The sequence below is a fragment of the Hyaena hyaena genome, unplaced genomic scaffold, assembly GCF_003009895.1.
Source record: "Hyaena hyaena isolate Hyena2069 unplaced genomic scaffold, ASM300989v1 scaffold_5, whole genome shotgun sequence".
Taxonomy (NCBI): Eukaryota; Metazoa; Chordata; class Mammalia; order Carnivora; family Hyaenidae; genus Hyaena; species Hyaena hyaena.
Genome location: NW_024080637.1, coordinates 6,132,333 through 6,152,258, shown reverse-complemented (window position 1 = coordinate 6,152,258; position 19,926 = coordinate 6,132,333). Strand labels below are relative to the sequence as shown.

General features: G+C 55.3%; 1 protein-coding gene across 1 annotated transcript in view; it reads left to right on the top strand.

Annotated features, from left to right (window-relative positions):
• ACOT11 (acyl-CoA thioesterase 11) overlaps window positions 1-19,926 on the top strand; it is a 76,843-nt gene that overhangs the window by 47,239 nt on the left and 9,678 nt on the right. Inside the window, exons 4-12 of the mRNA XM_039238112.1 lie at window positions 7,072-7,279; window positions 8,178-8,247; window positions 12,803-12,863; window positions 13,970-14,068; window positions 14,546-14,681; window positions 16,451-16,607; window positions 17,119-17,238; window positions 17,817-17,961; window positions 19,273-19,328. Of these exons, the coding sequence (XP_039094043.1) occupies window positions 7,072-7,279; window positions 8,178-8,247; window positions 12,803-12,863; window positions 13,970-14,068; window positions 14,546-14,681; window positions 16,451-16,607; window positions 17,119-17,238; window positions 17,817-17,961; window positions 19,273-19,328 (1,052 nt within the window). The remainder of the gene's footprint in view (window positions 1-7,071; window positions 7,280-8,177; window positions 8,248-12,802; window positions 12,864-13,969; window positions 14,069-14,545; window positions 14,682-16,450; window positions 16,608-17,118; window positions 17,239-17,816; window positions 17,962-19,272; window positions 19,329-19,926) is intronic.

The following is a 19,926-nucleotide window of genomic DNA, read 5'->3' as shown; positions in this document are numbered from 1 at the left end:
GAGGACCTGCCAAACTGTTTTCCATAGCGGGTCAAACATTTTATATCCCACCCTCCCCAGCAATGCACAAGGGTTCTGTTTCCTCCACATCCTTGCCAACACTTGTTATTGTCCCTTATTTTGATTCAAGCCATTCTGGTGGGCTCACTGTCTTTTATAATCCTCATGGTAACTTCAGGTTCTTTTATTATCCCCATTGGGCAGGTGAGGAAACTGAGGCATGGAGAGGTAAAATAATTGTCCGAGATCTTCTGGGGACGAGGAGCTGATAAAAGTTCCATTTATGTTCAGTTTTACGGGAAGACACTAAACTGAAAATGTCCCATGGAGCTCTGCTTCTGGAAGGATGGGGCTACCCTGAGGAAAGCTTGTCCTTAGCCCAGAGTTTCAATTATGCCCCATAGCCCACCCCCCTCCCTCATCAGATTGGGGGTGTAGGGCAGGAGAAGAAGGTTGGTGGCCCTCTCATCTCCCTCTTTCACACTGGGAGAGCATAACAGGTGGCTGTCAGAAGAAGGGGGAAGCCCCGTGTCTGATCAGCCTGCACCAGACTCTGGGCTCTGGATGGAGACCCAGGGCCCCGGCCTCTGCGCTTCTTGGTCACTGACTGGTCGTGTTACTTCGAGTCATTTGCTTCCTCTCTCTGAGTCTCAGACTAGAAGAATCTCTCCCATTTTCCCGATCTCCAAGGCCCATGAAAATTCTGTAGAGATGTAAATGTGGACTCCGGCTGGTGGGTCTGGGATTGTCTTCAGGTCTACCACTTCCCAGGGGCTGCTCAGAAGCAAGGTATCCGAGTTTGCTCATCAGCACAATGGGTAGAATAACAGAGTCTCACAGGGCAGATGTAAAAACTACTGAGATGACACATATGAAATTTCTTAGCATAGAACGTGACGTAGCAGGTGCTCCATAAACATTAACCGAGTGACTGGCATAGGAGGTGCTTACTGCAAAATGTTGGTCTCATTTTCTACCTTTCCTGTCCCATAATCTTGAAGCAGGTCAAGGGCCTACACAGCCTGTAGCCAGAAGTAAAATGAGGATGTTTGTAGAGGGCACCAGGGACCATTGTTTTATCCTATAGAGCCAAGATATGATCTCATGTTATATGACAATCAGAAGCCTATGGGACAGCCCACTGGTGTCCTCCTCTCGGCCCTCAAGCTGGCGTCATGGACAAGAGCTCTCTCTTTTTAAATCTACGAGTTTGGTACCCACTGCTAGCCCTTTTCGCCCTTTCATGTCTGCTGGGAATCTCAAGGTGAAATGCAATTCTCTACGGCAGCATCTTTGTGCCACTGGGGGTTCCTAACATCATCCTCTCCTCCCTTATTTGGTTCTGCAGCTTGTTTGCAGCTCTGGGTGCCTGTGGGGTCTGTGTGCTGTGCGCCTGCCGGCTGCCTCAGAGCCTTTTTTGGGAGGAAGATGGGGATAGGCCCGAAGGGGAATTTAGGAGGTGGACAAATGCTCCCACTTTGCTGGCAGAAACCTCTAGGAGGCCACCCTGGTGTCTCTGAGTGGCTGGACTCCCCCATTGTGGGGACAGCGCGTCTAGTTTGGACAGCTTCCTCGCACTGCTCAGAGTGGCCTGGCTCAGACAATCGGGCCTTTCATGAGGCCCGGCCAGTGGCCCCTAGGGTGGGCCAAAGGCTGCTTCTCCCTGCCCCCCTGGGGCCTGCCTTCTGGTCCCTGCCCTCTCAGGAAGTGGGGAGGGAGGGACATGGACTTTGCCGTCTCCTACACAGGCCTGTATGTCAGCTCCACTATCTCTAGCTTTTTGAATTCTCACCAAATCTCTCGAAGGGGCTAACAACCTTACCCTCTCACAGGATTTGCATGATGGGGACGCCTGGGTGACTCAGTTGGTGAAGCGTCCAACTTTGGCTCAGGTCATGACCTCACGGTTCCTGGGTTTGAGCCCCATGTCCAGCTCTGTGCTGACAGCTCAGAGTCTGGAGCCTCCTTCGGATTCTGTGTCTCCCCCCCCTCTCTGCCCCTCCCTGGCTCATGCTCTGTCTCTCTCTCTCAAAAATAAACATTAAAAAATTTAAAATAAATAAATGTAAAAAGGAAAAGAAAAAAAAAAGAATTGCCATGATGTTCTGGTGAGCTCAGGTGGGAAAGTACTATGTAAACAGTCATTGTGAACTGTGTTTGGGTCTCTCCCAGCTATATTTCTGTAGAAAGCCCAAACTCAGCTTTAAAACGCTATCAGTAAGTGCTGGATAAACGTCAGTGATACGGTGGATGTGTGCTACGAGCCCTAAACACTTCATCTCATTTAATGTCATCCCCACAATGACATACATACCAATGAGGTGCGTGTGATAATCCCATTCTCCCAGATGAGGAAACTGAGGCCCACAGAGGTTGGGCAGCTCAAGGTCACATGCATTAGTCATGGTAGGTCGGTTGAGAGGTCACACAAGGATAGATGGGTCTGCTCTGCTCTAGGCCTGTTCCAGATGGTTCCTGAAGGCACTAAAATCTCCCTGCTCATTGGTCTAGTGTCCTGGCTTATAACTTAAGTTGCAACCTTCTCTGAGAGTTTTCCGCCAGTTTCCAGAGACCCCTGGCCCCTCTCCCTCTGATTCCACCCACACAGGTCCCTAGTACTTTCCCACCTGCTGCTTTTTGCCCTCCTGATCCCATCCCCTGAGCCACTGTTGTTCCTTTCCCCCTTTTCTGCCACTCTTCCATCCTTTCTGCCCCTTGAACCATCCTGTCTTCACATCTCAGCTACAGGACCACTCGCCACAGTCGTATGTCTTCCTCTTCCTCTTCTGTAGGTTTCATTCAGCCCCCTGCTCTGTGCTTAGGCCTGAGTCTGTCCCCGTCCCAAGGGAATGCCTACCTGACGAGGGAGGAGGCTGTCAAAGCAGTGACCGCCCAGCCTGGTTAGGGCTGTGATGGAGACAGATGAGGCTGTGGGGCCAGGAAGGCCCCAACCTTCGTTGGGGAAGAGGTGGTGGGGGTTTGAAGAGGGAGGAGGAAGAGCTCCCCTGGCACATAGGGGAGAGAAGGATCCCCGGCAGAAGCGGCGCCCCCATGGTGGGGGATGGAGCTGGGGGAGAGTGGTGCCCTGAGGAATGGGGGAGCAGCCGCTGGGCATCTTGTCAGGAGACAGAGCAGAACCTTGACCCTGAGAGCAGTAGGGAGCCATTGAGGAGTCTTGAGCAGGGGGAGGTGTCTGCTCTGGCTTGCTCTTCAGAAAGGTCTGTGTGGTCCTAAGGGACAGAATGAAGTCCCACAGTGTGTGTATGGGGGAGGGGGAAGGCTGGGCAGTGGATGCGTTTGTGTGGGGGTGGGTTGCGAAGGCCGGACCTCGTGTTCCTGAAACATAGGGTTGTTGTTGGTGGCTTTGCTGTTTGGGAAGACCCCTCTGGTGCTTGTGGAAGCCAGAAGGAGGTGGAGACACTGGAGGCCCGTGGACAGGCTGTGGACACAGTCTAGTGAGCTAGCAGTGCCTGGCCGGGGCCTGAGCTGTCTGGCCAGAGGGCGAGCCTGAGAGTTTAGGGAGGGCGGGTCACTGGGACTTCGTGCTTAGGGGAGAGAGGATATTGAGGTGGGAATTTTTGTGTGGGGTTGTTGTCAAATCGTCTAGAAGGATCCCTGGCCCAGGAGGGCTCATCCTGGCTCCTCAGCTGTGTGACCCTGGACCAGCCTGTCCCTCCATGTGCGTCAGTGTCCTCAGCTGTGAAGGGATTGGGTGAAGCGGCCTCTCCTGCTCTGACGCAGCGGGTCTGTCACATGGCGGTGGCCCTGGAGGAGGGACACAGAGCCTGTGGCCTAGCCAGCTGAGACCTAGTCTGCGATGACCAAATCTGGCCAGGTCTGCTGTGGTCTGAGGCCAGCCGCCCGCACATTTGCCATCTGGGAAGGCACATCTCTGACCCCCAGGTGCCCTCTCCACCTTCACAGCGGGCTCTGCCCTCCCTGCCAGCTGTCTTGGCTGCTCTAGTCCCAGACTCCATCCAGGGCCTCTGCTCTCCCGTGACTGGCCCTGGGAGGAGTGGCCTGGCGCTGGGGCCCCATTGGCCAAAGCGTGTCTGGGCTGCACACGCCCCTGCCTCCCTGGCTGGCTGCCTGCCCATCTTGGGATAGGAGAAGGGCCAGCCTGGCCAGCCCTGGTGGGGGCAGACCGCCCCGGGGCCAGGGAACGAGTCGGAGTCTGAGAGGCTGTGCCTGGGGCCACCAGGGCTGCTCTGCCCCTTCCATTCGCCCTCCAGCCCAGGGGCTCTGGGCTCTTCTCTTTGATGAGTGTGGGGGCCCCCCACCGCGGGGTCTTGTCCCTCAGTTTGCCTGGGAGCTCAGCCCTGCTCAGAAGATCGTGCGATTTCCTGTCTCACAGGGTGACAAGACTTGTCAGCTTTCTCAAAGGACATGTCAGCTGGACATGCTAGAACCCTGCAGGGTTAGAGTCCAGAATCCTGAAAGCAGGACAGGACCCACCTTAGGGACTGGCAGTCTTCCCCTGCCCTGCCTGCCCAGCGAGTGATGGGTGAGGTTCAGGAAGGGAGGGGACTTATTTGGAATCACATGGGACCAGAAGGTCAGGGCTAGGATTTGAACTCAAGTCTGTCCCTGGTGGTCCCTCTAGAAACCTTTGATGAGGCCCTACTGTGTGCCAGGACCTTCTAAGCATAAGCACAAAGGGAATGGACCAATTTATCTTTGTTCTTGCAGTGTTAGATCCAGGGTACAGGGGAAGTACTTGGTGAAGGAAGGAAGGAAGGAAGGAAGGAAGGAAGGAAGGAAGGAAGGAAGGAATGGACAAGGCCAAGATCCTGCCTCCGGACATGTAGAGTCCAAAGGAGGGAAGGGCCTCTTTTTCATACAGTAGGAAATAGGAGGCTGGTGGGAGTGGAAACTTACCAGGTGAGAAGCAGAGGGAGGATGGGAACTCAGGTGTCTCCACCGGGGTCTAGGGCTTTTTCTATCCTCACTTTCCTTGTTTGTAAAATGGGGTCAGCAGCCCTCACCCTCTGCCTTCCTTGTGAGGACCCAGTGAGGCAGCAGATGTGAAAATAGGTCTGTAAAGCAGAGGCGTAGCACATAGGGCTTCCCTGTGTGGATGCGGAGAACTGCCCAGAAACCCCATATGGCTGGCTGCCTTTCTTCTGACCACTTACCCTTTGCATCTTGCTTCCCCCATTTCCCTATCTTGCTCTATGGCTTCTTTCTGGAATGTTCTGCCCAGAACCCCTGGCTGTGGGATGGGTTTGGGAAGTGTGGGTGAATGGAATCTGCCTGCCTCCTCCCTCTACGTCTCCCACACCCAGAAAGGCAGCCACATTATGCAGGAAGCACAGCAGGCCGGAAGTGCCTTGGCAGCGGTTGCCATGGCGACGGGTCCTGCTGCTTGGACCACAGTGGCCTGTCAGACGCCTGCAGGCCTGCAAGCCTGGCAGCCTGGCACCCTGTAGGCCTCTTCCCAGGCTGCTGAGGCTGGGGCTGCCCTCCTCTCTCCTTGGTGTCTGGCACTGCCCCTTACTCCCAGGGGCTCTCGGGAACGAGTTGCCTCTCTGGGACCCATAAGCTGTTCTGGGTCAGACAGGCCTGGTTTGAATCCCAGTTTTGCCACTTGGGGGTCAGTGACCTTGAACAAGTCACCTTGGTGTGCCTTGTATTTATCGAATTAGCGATGGGAGCCTCACGGGGGAAGTTGCTCAAGGAGCATGGACAGCGGCATGAGAGCTGTCCTTGACCCCACGTGCAGCTGTGGTAGGGTCAGGGTCGAGTTGTGGCACTGTTTGCTGCTGACAGGCCCAGGGCCCTGGACTCATCTCAGCCCCAGGAGCAGGCCGTGTGGGGTGGTGGATAGGACCTCAGGCTTTGCAGCCAGACCTTGTGCCCCAGCTGCCCTTTGCCACGTACAGGAGCCTCAGTTTCCTCACCTTTAAAGCGAGGGCACCAAGGAACCGACCTCAGGTTGGTTTTTTGCATGAATAAAGTGGAATTCAGACACGCAAAGTGCTCAGAAGAGTATTCAACACTTAGTGAGCACTTGATCAAGGTCAGCAGTGGCAGTTATCATCGCCGCAAGCAGCATCAGCCATGACAATTAGAACTCGTGGCCTTTTTCTCACACATGCAGGTGCACCCAGCTCTCACACATGGCCTGTTGGGGAGAGCGGGCCAGAGAGATGGGAGGCCCGCTCCTTCCCCGGCCCACCCCACCCAGGGCACTGCCGGGGACCCCCCGCCCCTTCCACCTGGGGACTGAGGCAAGCTGGGCCCTGGGCACAAACTGCACCTCCAGTTCAGGAGTCTGAGGATTTTCTCTGCTGCTTCTCTAGCCAGCAGCTGCTGCAGCCTTGACCTGGGTCAGACAGCCTCTCAGGGTCGGCCCTGAGCCCTCCCAGGCAGCAAAGCCAAGTGCTCAGGACAGAGGAACGCCCAATGTGGGGGGGGGAGCACTGCCTCTGATGTCATCTGCAGAATGAAGGAAGGGCCCTTTGGGAGTGAAACAGGGCTGCTTCTTGGGATACTTGATTGAGAACAGATCCCTGGGCTTGACTGCTAGAGGGCTCCCCAGGCCTACCTGCAGAGGCAGGGGAATCTTTCAAGAATGAAGGTCAGGGGCGCCTGGGTGGCTTAGTCGGTTAAGCGTCCGACTTTCGCTTAGGTCATGATCTCACGGTTCGTGGGTTCGAGCCCTGTGTCGGGCTCTGTGCTGACTGCCAGCTCGGAGCCTGGAGCCTGTTTCAGTCTGTGACTCCCTCTCTCTCTGACCCTCCCCTGCTCACGCTGTCTCTCTCTCTCCTAGAAATAAATAAAAACATTAAAAAACAAAAAGAATGAAGGTCAACCTAAGGCAGGACTTTAACAAGCTGGCCCACGAGCTGGAGGGAGAAGGAGCGCATTCCCCTCCCCCTCCCTCAGGTCCCAGGTCCCGTGTACACGGGCTTGTTGGCCAAAAGGAAGCTGGGTGGGAGCGGAGTCCCGCCAGCCTCCTGGGGTCTGAGAGTGGTGGCTGCTCTTGGAGTTGGGCCCCGGTGGGAGGTGTCCCTGTGGCAGCCGGGAGACCCTGTGGTGAGCTGACCTCCCGTCCCCACCTTCTCCCAGGGCTTGGCCTCCGTATTCTCAAGCCGAACGTCCCGGAAGTCAGCCCAGCGCGCCAAGGGCGACGGTGCCATGGCGGACAACGGGGGCTACCGGAACCCTACCGAGGTGCAGATGAGCCAGCTGGTGCTGCCCTGTCACACCAACCAGCGCGGGGAGCTGAGCGTTGGGCAGCTGCTCAAGTGGATCGACACCACGGCCTGCCTGTCGGGTGAGCTTGGCACAGCTATCCTCCCACCGGTGGCCCCACCACCCAAAGGAGAGGCCTCCATTATCAGAGATGGGCACTGTCCCTCCCGAGTGCCACGCTGGTTCCTCGCCCTGCCCTTTGCTCATAATGTTCCAGCTGCCTGAGATGCCGCCTCCAATTTCTCCACGCTCCTCTTGGGCCACCCTCGCTCCCCCAAGCCCCCACAGCTCTGAGCTCGGTATCCTTCTGTCCCTGCTGCGACACAGCGCATCTTCAAATGTGGCCGCTGCGACGCTGGCCTGAGAGTGCAGCTCTGAGTGTTCTCCAACCCACAGGGAGCTCACAGTCCAGCCGGGGCACAGATAGGTGATTTACCTGCCCCCCAGCCCTGGGAGAGAGTCAGCATTGGATCTGTGGGAGAACAGACCAGAAGCCCTGACCCAGTCCTGGGGACGGGGGAGGGAGGGATTGCAGAGGGACCAAGGTGGTGAGCGCAGTCCTGATGGTAAGAGCGACTAAGGCAAGGAAACAAAGGTGGGTGAAGCAGACTGCGCAGACGGACTGTCGGCTCCTGAGCGGGCTGAGAAGTAGAATAGCCCAGTGTGATCCTACGTTCATTCAACAGCTACTCACGGAGTGTCTACTGTGCTGGCCTCGCTCCCAGACTGGGGCACCACGGTGAACGAGACAGGCAAAAGTCCTTGCCCTCAAGAAACTTGCAGCCTAGCGGAAGGGAGAGACCCCAGACAGACAGAACCTTGATAGATGAGCAGGGTCAGGGCGTAGTAACCGGGTGATCAAAGTAGAGAAGGGTGGGTGTGGCCAAGGAGGCACAAGCTCAGCTGGGGCCACCTGGCATTTGCTCAGAGGCCTGGGGACACGGGGATGATGCTAACCCAAGGCTTTCTTCCGATGCCAGCCGAGAGGCACGCTGGCTGCCCCTGCGTCACCGCCTCCATGGACGATATCTATTTTGAGCGGACCATCAGGTAAGTGCCCTTGCTGCTCCTTGGTCCCCCTGGCCTGCGCACCACCAACCCACGGCTCCGCCTCCCTCTCCCCGCCTGGTCAGCCTGCGAGCCACGTGGAACCCTGGAGTGTGACTTGATTGACTGAGGGCCTTTGCAGAGCAGACAGTAGCCCGTGCACTGGGGCTCTGGGAGAGGGATGGGCTGGGAGCTGGCCCGCTGCTGGGTGCTACGGGGTGGGTGCCTGCGGCCAGCTCTGGAGTTGGACGTTGCTGAGGCAGCATCACGGGGTGCTGTGTGGCTTTGGGGAAGTCAGTTTCTCTGGGCCTCAGTTTTCTTATCTGCAAAATGGAAGGGGATAGTCTTAAACAGTGCATATCTTTTTGAACTTGGACATTCTCTGTGGGTCATTGGTCACTGGACTGTAGGAAGTTTCCTAGGCAAGTTCCCTTGGAAAAGCCTGAGCCAGAAGCTTGGACCATTCAGCCTCTGCTTGCATGTCTCCAAGAATGAGGAGCTCACTACCTTACAGTTTGTTTTGTTTTGTAATTGCCTTTTAAAATGTTTATACCGAGGCACCTGGGTGGCTCAGTCGGTTAAGTGTCCAACTTCAGCTCAGGTAATGATCTTGTGGTTCATGGGTTCAAGCCACATGTCAGGCTCTGTGCTGACAGCTCAGAGCTGAGAGCCTGCTTCAGATTCTGTGTGTTACTCTCTCTGCCCCTCCCCTGTTCACACCTGCCTCTCTCTCTCAAAAATAAATAAACAGTAAAAAAAAATTAAAAAATAAAGTGTTTATACTGATGCCAAGCCCTTGGCCCAGCCCTGTAGGGGCTGCATACGGTGCTCTGGCCTCCACTCCTGCTCCTAAATCACCATCAGGGCCTAGGACATCAGACAGATGTCAAGGGTTGAATCAGGGCTTTCTAGGTACCCAGCATGTTGCAGTTAAGGAAAAAATTTGGCCCATTGCTGTCTTCATTTATTTGGTTCTTTGTCACTACCTGCCACTATTCCAGAGCAAGGCCCATGCTGGGTTTGGGGTGTGCAAGGTCAACTGGAGCATGGTCCCTAGGCCCCCAGGAGCCCCCATTTGTAGGGAGACAGGTTTAGAAACGTAATTTCAATTCAAGGGGTGTGTACCATGTGAATCGTGATCTCTGACGTAGGGGTGATTTGTAATTCTAATTCTAAATATCTTGTATTTCAGAGTAGTTTTTTAGAAAGTGTTTATTTATTTATTTTGAGAAAGAGTGCGAGCCAGTGCACAAGCAGGGGAGGGGCAGAGAGGGAGGGAGGGCGAGAACCCCAGGCAGGCTCCATGCCACCAGCACAGACCCTGACATGGGGCTTGATCCCACGAACCATGAGATCATGACCTGGGCTGAAATCAAGAGTTGGACGCTAAACCAACTGAGCCACCCAGGCGCCCCTAGAGTAGTTTTGGATTTACAAAAGAAGTTGTATCTCAGCAAATCATACCGAGAGGTCCTATATACCCCATAGCCACTTCCCCTGTTATTAACATTTTAATTAGTATTGTTCCTTTGTCCCCGTGAATGAACTGATATTGATGCGTAGCCTGTAGCGCTTTTTTAATATATTAACCTATTTAATCCTCAGAACAATGCTGTGAGGTTCTGGCTATTAGTATCCTCCTTTTACAGATGAGGAAACTGAGGCACAGAGAGGTGAAATGATTTGCTTCAGGTCGTATGGCTAGTGGAGGACCCAGGAACCCCAGAGCTCTTATTCTTAACCAATGGGCAGCATTTTCTACATGTCTGGGGGTGAGTGTCATAGCATAGGGGGTAGTCAAACGGGGGTTCCTGGAGGAGATGTTGGAACTGGCTTCAGTGCCATTAATACTGTATATGGTGACACTCTGAAGGCCAGGGGAGCTCTGTCCAGGCCAGTTCTAGGTCTCCGCTGCCCACACAGGTTCTGGCGCTCAGAGGGGCTACGGAGGTGTGGGCTGGGGGTGGGCAGTGGGTGTGTGTGGTGGATGGACTTGCCCCAGGACTCAGAGAGTGAAGGTGAGTCTGGGCCAAGGAGGGTGTGGCTGGAAGGGCACCCGGAGAGGATCCTGGGAAGGAGGGCAAGCTGGAGATGGGTCGGGAACATGGCTGGTGGCCAGGAAAGGCCTGGCTGCACCTGAGGAAAATTGGAGAAGGTTTTTCTGGTTTGTTTTTGTCTTTGCCATTCAAAAATATTTCAAAATGTGTCTCTAAGTGGTAAGACCTACTTTTATTTTTTCCATTTTTAAAATTGATTATTATATATTTTAAAGGTTTATTGATTTTGAGAGAGAGAAAGAGAGCACGAGTTTGTGAGATCATGACCTGAGCTGAACTCAAGAGTCGGAGGCGGCTCATGACTGAGCTACCTAGGCGGCCCTGCTTTTATTTTTGTTTTGCTTTACAGTTATCTTTGTTGTTCCAGTCTAGATACAAATAAGGTTGCAACTGATTGCTGTGTCTCTCAAGTCTTTTTTCTGTCTATAGGTGCTGTACCTTCCCCCAGCACCCTGGCCCTTCACTGTCTCTCTCCTGGTCATTTGCAATCTTAGTTCTCAATCGTCCGGGGCTTGTTGTTAGCATCAGTGTGGTGTCATTTAACATGCTCCTCTGTTCCCTGACAGTAAATTGGTCCTGGGGAAGGGCTTGAACGGGGGTCAAATTTGTTTGTGGGAGCTGCCTCTGTGATGTGAAGAACACCAGAGGGGGTGCTGGGGAGCTGGAGGCTTCAGGGGGGGCCCTGAGGAAGTTGGGCAGGGACCCTGGGGAAGGAGCCAGTTTTGGCTTGAGCTGTGGGATGGAAGAGAGTCTAGGAGGGAAGAAAGGCTCAGGAGTCCAAGTGGGTGTCTGCTTGGCTTTGGGGGAGGTAGAGGAGGGGGGAGCAGGAGGAGGAGGGGTAAGATGGGGGTGAGGAGGAGGGGGAGGAGAAAAAGAAGAGGAGGAGGAGGGGGGAAGGAGTAGGAGGGGAAAGAGGAGGAGAGAGATGAATAAGAGACACAAATATCTCTTTTTTTTAGCACCACAGAAAATAGACTGTTATTTTTATTTTAGGGATCGTGGAATTCTTTCTTCTTATAATGAAAACTTTCAAAATTATAGAAAAGTTGCATAGCTCAATGATCACTACCAGTGAGATTCAAGAATTAATATTTTTTGCTACGTGTGCTTTATCTATATATGGATAAACACATATACTTCTCTCTGTCTTTTTTCTGAACTACTTGGAAGTAAGTTGTAGACATCATGACACCTTGTCCCTCCACATGTCATCACGCATCTCTTGAAAGCAACAGTCCCTCCACGCCTATCAGGACTGTTAATGACAGGGACAGAAATGGACAGGTCCTTGGCAGTCATGAGCTCCTGTTAGTTACGGAGCTCTGCCCCGGGCCAGGCCTGGCGCTGGCTCTCTCTGACTACCTCGAGCCTTCCCTCAGTAGTCATGCATCCTCTGTACTTTACTGACGTGGGGTAGGCTCAGAGAGGCCAAGTGACTCATCCAAGGTCACCTAACTCAGTAGGGTGACAGGGGAGAGCTTGACTGGAGCCCAGGCAGCCCCCCTGGAAGGGACCCTTCCTAGCCCTGGGGGAGAGGCTGCGTCTTTGAAAGAAATTAGCCCTCTGCCATCCATGTTTGTGGCCCAGGCACTGAGAGGTAAAAGGACTTGCTCAAGGTCACCCCAGCCCCTGTCTGCCTCCTCCTCACAGTCCACCAGCTGAGCACACTCAGCTGCCTCCAGTTAGACACACAGCAGGGGAGGGGGCTCCTCGAGGGATTCTAACCATTCATCTGGACGTGGGCATTATTCCAGAACAGGGAGCAGCTGGAAAAGGTGGGGCCATTGTAGTCAACAGAACAGTCTAGAACCCTGACTCTGTCACCTTTGAGCTGGGTGACCTTGGGCAAATGGCTTACTCTCACGGGTGTTCAGTCCCTCCTCATGTAAGCGTGTCAAGCTTATTTTGGGACTGTACTGTGGTAATGCTTGGAACATAGTAGGCATTCTTTGAATGTTTCCATTTTCCATTCCACCCCGCTATGGATAGTCCCGTGCACTTATTAGGCACATGTAGAATGGATTCATTCAGGAGGACCTACCCCGTGAGGTGTACTAGGCCCTGAAGTCAGTGGTGAGTGAAGTGGGTGTGATCCTTGCCCCAGCGGAGCTTAAGGATTGTGGGGGAGACCACAGAGAACCATCTGTTGGAAGAAGTGCTGGGAGGGTGAACCATATTGGGCTATGGGGGGAGGGGTAGGTTCCCCGAAGAGGGGACTGTGGAGCCACAAGCACAAAGAAGCTTGAGCATTCACTGGACAAGGGGGAGAGGAGTGAAACTGTGCTGCCTTGCTCAGCCTCCACTTCCCCACCTGGACAATGAGGTGCGAACACTACCTTGCCAGCTCGCTCTGAGGACTCGGTGACACTGCCGATGTGACTCTGTAAGCCACAACGTTTCCCTGCCAGCTCCCTTCCACGGAGGCCCTGCGAGTATCTGGGGCCCCTCTTCCCCCTCTCTATCCCCTCTGGAAGGCTCACCTCCTGCTTTTCTCTCCCCAGTGTCGGACAAGTGGTGAATATCAAGGCCAAGGTGAACCGAGCCTTCAACTCTAGCATGGAGGTGTGTGGGGTGGGGGCTCCCTGGGGGTGGGTTTTCTACCTCCTCTCCATTCTCAGCGCCCAGCCTGGGGACACTCACACCCGCAGAGCCCTGGTCGAGGCAACGGGGGTTTGAAACAGCTGTCAGGGTGTCCAGTGAATGCCTAAGGATCTTCCTGTCCAATACCCCATAACACTGAAGGGAAAACTGAGGCCCAGGGAGGGGAAGAGACTTGTCCCAGGTCACCAGGTCATATAGATTCCAATGTGAGACTGACTTCCAGTCTCCTTGGTCTTCACACTTCACCTAAGGTCCCTTCAGCAGCCAGGTGGCCATAGGAAAGCAGGGAAGACAGCAGCTGTGCCTGACCCTGGAGGCAGCAGAGCTGGGGCAGGGAGAGCCCTGAACTTCAGTCCATTAGCTCACCTCCCATAGTCTCTGTCTCCCATCTGTGAAATGGAAGCATGAGTCCTATGCTTCAGGGTTCTTAAGTGAGGTACAGGGCTCTGTGAGCTCTGGGGGAGTGACTGTGTTTCTTACCTGTGGATGCCAGGCCCAGGCAACATCCCCCAGCTGGGCCGCTGAAGCTGAGTCCCCACTGCCTCTGGTCCCCCCTGGGTACCCGCCAGATGTCTGTCTTTTCATTGAAGCCAACATTGATCTACTTTAAGTTCTTTGCTGGACTCAGTCTCATTTTCATTCTCTCTGTAGCCCTGTGAGGGTAGGTATGCTCATTCCCATTGCATCCATCCATTCATTCATTCATACATCCATTCATTCATATTTTAAGTAGGCTCCACGCCCAATGTGGGGCTTGAACTCACAACCCTGAGATGATGAGTTGAGTGCTCAACCGACTGAGCCAGCCAGGCGTCCCCATGCTCAGTCCCATTTTATAGATGAGGAAGCCAAGGACCAGAAAAGGGAAGTAACTTGCTCAAGGCTTTCCAGGGATCTAGGGGTAGAATCAGAACCTATCCCAGGTCTCTGTCCTCCTAGTCTCAGTAAGTGATAGAATATGAGGCCTGGCCTGAGGTGGGACTTCCTGTCTTGTTGAGCTGTGGAACCTCAGGCTGGGAGCTCCATTTCTCCCCTCCTTACTCCTCCCACCCCTTGTTCCTCCCCAGGTGGGCATCCAGGTGGCTTCTGAGGACCTGTGCTCTGAGAAGCAGTGGACCGTGTGCAAGGCCTTGGCCACCTTTGTGGCCCATCGGGAAGTCTCCAAGGTGGGGGCTATCTCTGGCTGCTTGATGCTGCTGGACCACCCGGGTGCTTGTCAAGGCAGGCCGGGAGCAGGGTGGTGAGGCTGGGGGCTGGCCAAGGCGTGAAGGCGCTTCAGGGAATCCACAGCCCCCAGAGTTAGCTCCCCCTATCTGTGTTTTGACCCTAGGTGCCTTCCCTCTCTCTTCCCCACCTACCCCTGTGCGTCTCACGTGGGGATTCTTCAGGCCTTATCATCCCCTTACATGCCCCATAGATGCCCCCAATCCTGGATGCCTTTGCCCGAGAAATGGGACTGGGGGCGTTTGGAGGATGGAAGTGATAGATCGGTCAACCTGGAAACAGGAAGATGGGGACAAAGAGGGCACAAAGACTCATAGCTATCCTGCAGCCGCAGGTGTGTGATGATGCTGAGGGCACAGGCACCCCTGCTGTTTCGGAAGCCTGCCCCCAGCATCCCCCGCACCACCCCCTGCCCACAGGTGAAGCTGAAGCAGACCACCCCACAGACAGAGGAGGAGAAGACTGAGCACAGCGTGGCGGCTGAGCGGCGGCGCATGCGGCTGGTCTATGCGGACACCATCAAGGACCTCCTGGCCAACTGCGTCATTCAGGATGGTGAGCGGCCGCGGGTGGGGAGGGCAGCGGCATCCTACATGCCCCCCTCTGTCCCAGGCCCCCACAGGGCAGAGGGAGGAAGGGACGTCCGCTCACTGTCCCGATGGAACTCTTGTTTCAAGGTCTCCTTCAGGGAAGGGCCTCTTGCTTGGCTCCCAGGAGCTGTGAAGATGGAATTAGGGCACGAAGAACACCCTTTGTTATCCACAGAATGTATTTGGGAAGGTACTATTGAGCACGGCCCTGAAGACTGCAGGGTTTTTTTTAGAAAGCACATATATATATATGAACACATATATATGCACATAGACATATATGCATATATACATAAATCACATAAGTATAAATATAGAATGAAAAGCAAGACCCTCTCCCACTCAGGACCCAGGTCCCCTCCAGTTAGTCCTTTTGGGACATCTTTCCAGAAGATTCCCTGCATATTTAAGCATGCCGTGTATTATTTAGCTCTCCCTTTTTCTCCCAAAAGGGAACGTACAGTACATACTGTTCTATATCTTACTGCTTTCCCCTTGAAAGTATGTGTTGGAGAGATTGTTCTATACCAGCACACAGAGATCCCCTGTGGACTGGGGGAGATTTTGACAGATGGAGAGAGGAGAGGGAAGGTTTTCCTGACGGAGCGCACAGGCTGGGCAAAGGCCCAGAGGGGTAGCCTTGGATGCTCTCGCCAGTCTCAGAGCCTTAGGACAGGGAGTCTTCCCTGAAACCTACAGGAGGCCATTATAGGACAATTGAAAGTAGTCCAGCCGCCCAGGGTGGGCGAGAGCAGGTGAACCAGCAGTGAGAGGGGCTCTGAGTGCTGTGTGCCTTATGTCTGCGAGGTCTGGGGGCTATGGCTGGGGTAGGGGAGGGAGCCTCAGCTCCTCCTACTGTCACTGAGATCTCCCGGGGCCACCCGTGCACGGCAGACCTCCTAAATCCCTCTTGTCCTGACAGCCCTTCCACCCAGTGGTCAGTCCAAATGCCTTAGCCTGGCATCCGGGCCCTTGGCTGGCCGCTCGGCCTCACCTGGTGCTGTCCTCCTACTTGTCCTCAGCTCCAGCCATGCCACGGCCTTATTGCTTCCTGCGACTCTCCTACCTGCCCTGTCTCCAGATCTTGGCTCAGGCCACCCTCAAGCTCCCCTTCTCCCTATCTGTGGCATCTCAGAGCAGCCTGCAAGCCAGGCAAAAGGCCACCTTTTGATGGGCCCTGCCTGACAAGTCTCTCCCTGGTCGGTGGGAGATGCATTGCCTTCCTTGGGTTGCGGGGGTCGTATCAGCATCTGCTCCTCTGACCCCCAAGGCCCTGCCCACTCTCTGGCCTCTCCTACTGAGGATCTCCTGATGCCACTGCCCCTGAGGGACAGATCCTTTTGAGAGTCTGCCTCCTGAGTTTGGTGCCAAGCCCTCTAGAATTGTGATCATACGTCATCTGCATAATCCCCATGGGTTGGGTTTGACGTCTGCCCTTCACAGATGAGGACATAGGTTCCGAGAGGCTCACTCGACTGGCCCAAGTCATTGAACCTGAGGTTCAGCCCCAGGCGTGTCTTCTCTCAAAGTGGAAGTCCTGCCCACTGCCCCCGAGACCACCTGATCTCCCTCCCCCCGTGTCCTCCTGTTCCTCACCTAGGGCCGGCACACTTGGTGCCGAGTCAGTAAAGGAATCTGGATGACATAGAGTGTGGGCTGGTGGCGGGGCCCCTGGGTCTGCCAATGGGAACTTCTCCCCTTCCGACCTCCCCGCCTCTGCCCTTCCCGGGCCAGATCTGGAGAGCAGAGACTGCAGCTGCATGGTGCCGGCCGAGAGGACCCGCGTGGAGAGCGTGGAGCTGGTCCTGCCCCCCCATGCCAACCACCAAGGCAACACCTTTGGGGGCCAGATCATGGCCTGGATGGAGAACGTGGCCACCATCGCAGCCAGGTGAGGGGAGAGTGCGCTGCCCCTGCTTTCCCTCCTTTCTCTCCCTCCTCCCTTGGCCAGCTTTATCCCCAGATTGGGGGGGTGGGGGGTGATGGGAACCCCCAGCTTGGTGTTGGCATTCAAGGCTTTAGGAGCTAGTCAGGGCAGGCTTCCTGGGGGAGAGCTCTTCAGCTGGGCCTTGAGTGACATGTAGCTTTGGGTAAGGGGAGGGCTTCTAGGTAGTAGAAGCAGCAGGTGCTGGGTGTAGAGGATGAGGGAAAATGGGGAACAGATTTGCCCCAAGCCCTGTTCTTGAGGCTCAGCTGCTTGAGTGTTCATAGGCCCCAGTGTTCTAAGCTGTGAAAGGGGACTTCCATTCTGTTCCTCTGGGCAGAAGTGTCCCAGTCGGGTGGTAGTGGGTGGGCCAGAGGGCAGTGCATGTGGTTCTGGGCTGGGTCTGTGGATGGGGGAAGGGGGGGAGGCCGGCCCAGGCCTGTGGCTGAAGGCATTTGTCCTGTCTCCCCAACCCCAGCCGGCTTTGCCGTGCCCACCCTACGCTGAAGGCCATTGAGATGTTCCACTTCCGAGGCCCCTCCCAGGTTGGGGATCGCCTGGTGCTCAAGGCCATCGTGAACAACGCCTTCAAGCACAGGTAAGGGGAGGGACTGGGCCCCCCTGGGGCTGAGGGCTCTTCCTGACCCAAGAAGAGGCCCAACTGCAAAGCTGCCAGGGACCCTTTCCCTTGTAGACGAGGCCTATGAGGTCTAAACCCTGCCCGGCTGCTGGGCCCTTCCATGCTCAGACCACAGGGCCAGTGTTCTGTCACTTATCAAATCCATTCCCGCCTTTTCCCTAAAACAATTAGTTCCCAGAGCCTGAATTTGGAATGAATCCTGATACCTCCAAGAAAGCTTACTTTAAATATCTATCTTTGTTGGTGATTTCAAAGATCATCGTGTGAGGAAGCCAGGCTCCCTGGGCTCAAGTTGGGCTTACTCCGTACTGGCTGTGTGACTTGAGGCAAGTTACTCACCACCACTGAGCTCCAGTTCTTTTGTCTGTAAAATGGAGCTCACCACAACTACGCCATATTTGTGAGGATTCCCTGAGGGGTTGCTGGACAAGATGCTGGGTGTGGACAGGTGTGTGTGCATGCGTGCATGCATGTGTTGGGGAGGGCACGTGGGCTCAGGAAGGTCCAGCCTGAAAGCAGTCCTCTGTCTCTCTCAGCATGGAGGTGGGCGTGTGCGTGGAGGCTTACCGCCAGGGCGCTGAGACCCAACGGCGGCACATCAACAGCGCCTTCATGACCTTCGTGGTCCTAGATGCGGATGACCAGCCTCGGACTCTGCCCTGGATTCGGCCCCAGCCTGGGGTGAGTGGCACCCTGCCCCACCACCAGGTCCCTTCCCTCTCTGCCCAGGGGTGGGGGTGGGGTGCTAGCCCGGGAGCGATGGGCTCAGCCCTGCCCCTCTGCAGGGGCACAGCCAGCTCTGGGTGACCTGTGGCCCCAGAGGTGCCCCTTGTGCAAGGCAGGCACCTTGGTCTGCCTGAAGGAGCTCATAGGTATTAACAGGCGTTCCTGAGCCCACAGGTTTGGAAAAGCACAGGCTCTGGGGGCAGACGTGGGTTGGAACTCCCCTCTTCCGTGTTCTACTGGGTGCCCTCTGCAAGTTTCTAGTCCTTGCCAGTAAAGCGGGTGTATCTGCACCCCTGTCTCACAGGGAGGTTGGGGGTGTCCCTGTGCTCGGCTAAGACCTGTTGGTGACCGTTATGAGGAGGTGACAGGAGAGCAAGAAGCACAGGGATAAGAGTCAGGGGTTTGGGTTCAAAGGTCATCTCTTAAAAACTGCAATCTTGTGCCTCCGGTGGGCCAGTCCCAGGCTTGCTTCTGGGGGGCTGGAGGGACCTTGGAGGGGCACTCCCTCTCTCTGGGAAGCCCCTCCACCCTGCCTGCCTGCCTCACAGGGCCCCGAATTGGCTGTGAAAACCCTCACGCCCCAGCTGGGTGCTGGGCACTTGACAATGGGTGGGGTGGGGCAGGAGCCGGAGCATGAATGGTGTGTTCGGCTCACAAGTGCCTCCAGGCCTGTGCCATTTCATGCTCACGAGTGAGGAGACAGCAGAAGCAGTGGTTAAGAGGGTGGACTCCGTGTCAGGCCATCAGGGTTCTGCTCCTGGCCCCACTTCTTACCCTGGCCACCTTGGGCAGGCCACCAGCCTTTCTGTGCCTCAGTTTCCTCCTCTGTAAAATGGGGATAATATGAGTACCAACTTCAGAGAGCTGTTGTGAGCCTTATTTGAAATTTTGCATGGAAGGTGCTTTGGAAGAGGCCTGGCAAGAGCAGGTGCTCAGTAAACGTGGCTTCTTACTAGCACTGTCAGTGCCCTTTGGGGTCCCCTCGTGTAAAGGAGGAAATCGGGGTCCATCGAGGGCAGGTGGTGTTTCCATAGTCAGTGAGGGAGGCTGAGACTCTCTGAGCTCAGATCGAGCAGGAATGCAGGGACTTGGCCCTTTGCTGTCCAGGTTGCTTTGATTCTGGCTTCCCTGGTGAGGTCTGAACTCCATTGTAGGGCTGAAGGGCCTCCTTGGGCCTGTGGGGGGGCAGAGAGTAACGGGGGTGGGGAGCAGGGTGCTAGCTGGGTGTCTGGCGCGCATCAGAGTCCGTCCTGCATCTCTCACCAGGACGGCGAGCGGCGGTACCGAGAGGCCAGTGCCAGGAAGAAGATCCGGCTGGACAGGCAAGTGTAGCTTGGGTGGGAGGAGGGGATGCAGGTTCGGGGCCCTCAGCCTGTTCCCCAGGCCCAAGGGACCCGCATTCCTTCAGTGCCGCCCCTGTGCTGGGCACCAGGTGGGGCCCTTTACATCCACGCAGCCTCACTACACACAGCGGTCTTCCCCATCCGTTGTACAGACAAGGACATGAGGACAGAGGGGTCAGGTGACCATGGGCACACAGACAGGGATGATGGGCAGAGCGGGAATTTGAACGGTCGGGTCTGGCCAATTCTAAATCCCATGTTAGTTCCACTGCTTCTGATGCCTGTTGGGCAGATGAAGAAAGGAAGGTCCTGGGGCACCGGAGCGGCTCAGGCAGTTACAGCGTCTGGCTCTTGATTTCGGCTCAGGTCAGGATCTCACAGTTCAGGAATTTAAGCCCCGCATTGTGCTCAGCGCTGCCAGTGTGGAGCCTGCTTGGGATTCTCTGTCTCTCTCCTTCTCTCTCTGCCCATCCCCCAATTGCTCTGTCTCTGTCTCTCAAAATAAATAAATAAACATCAAAAAAATTTTTTTTACAAAAAGAAAGGTCCTGAGGGGACATGCAGATGCTCACGATGC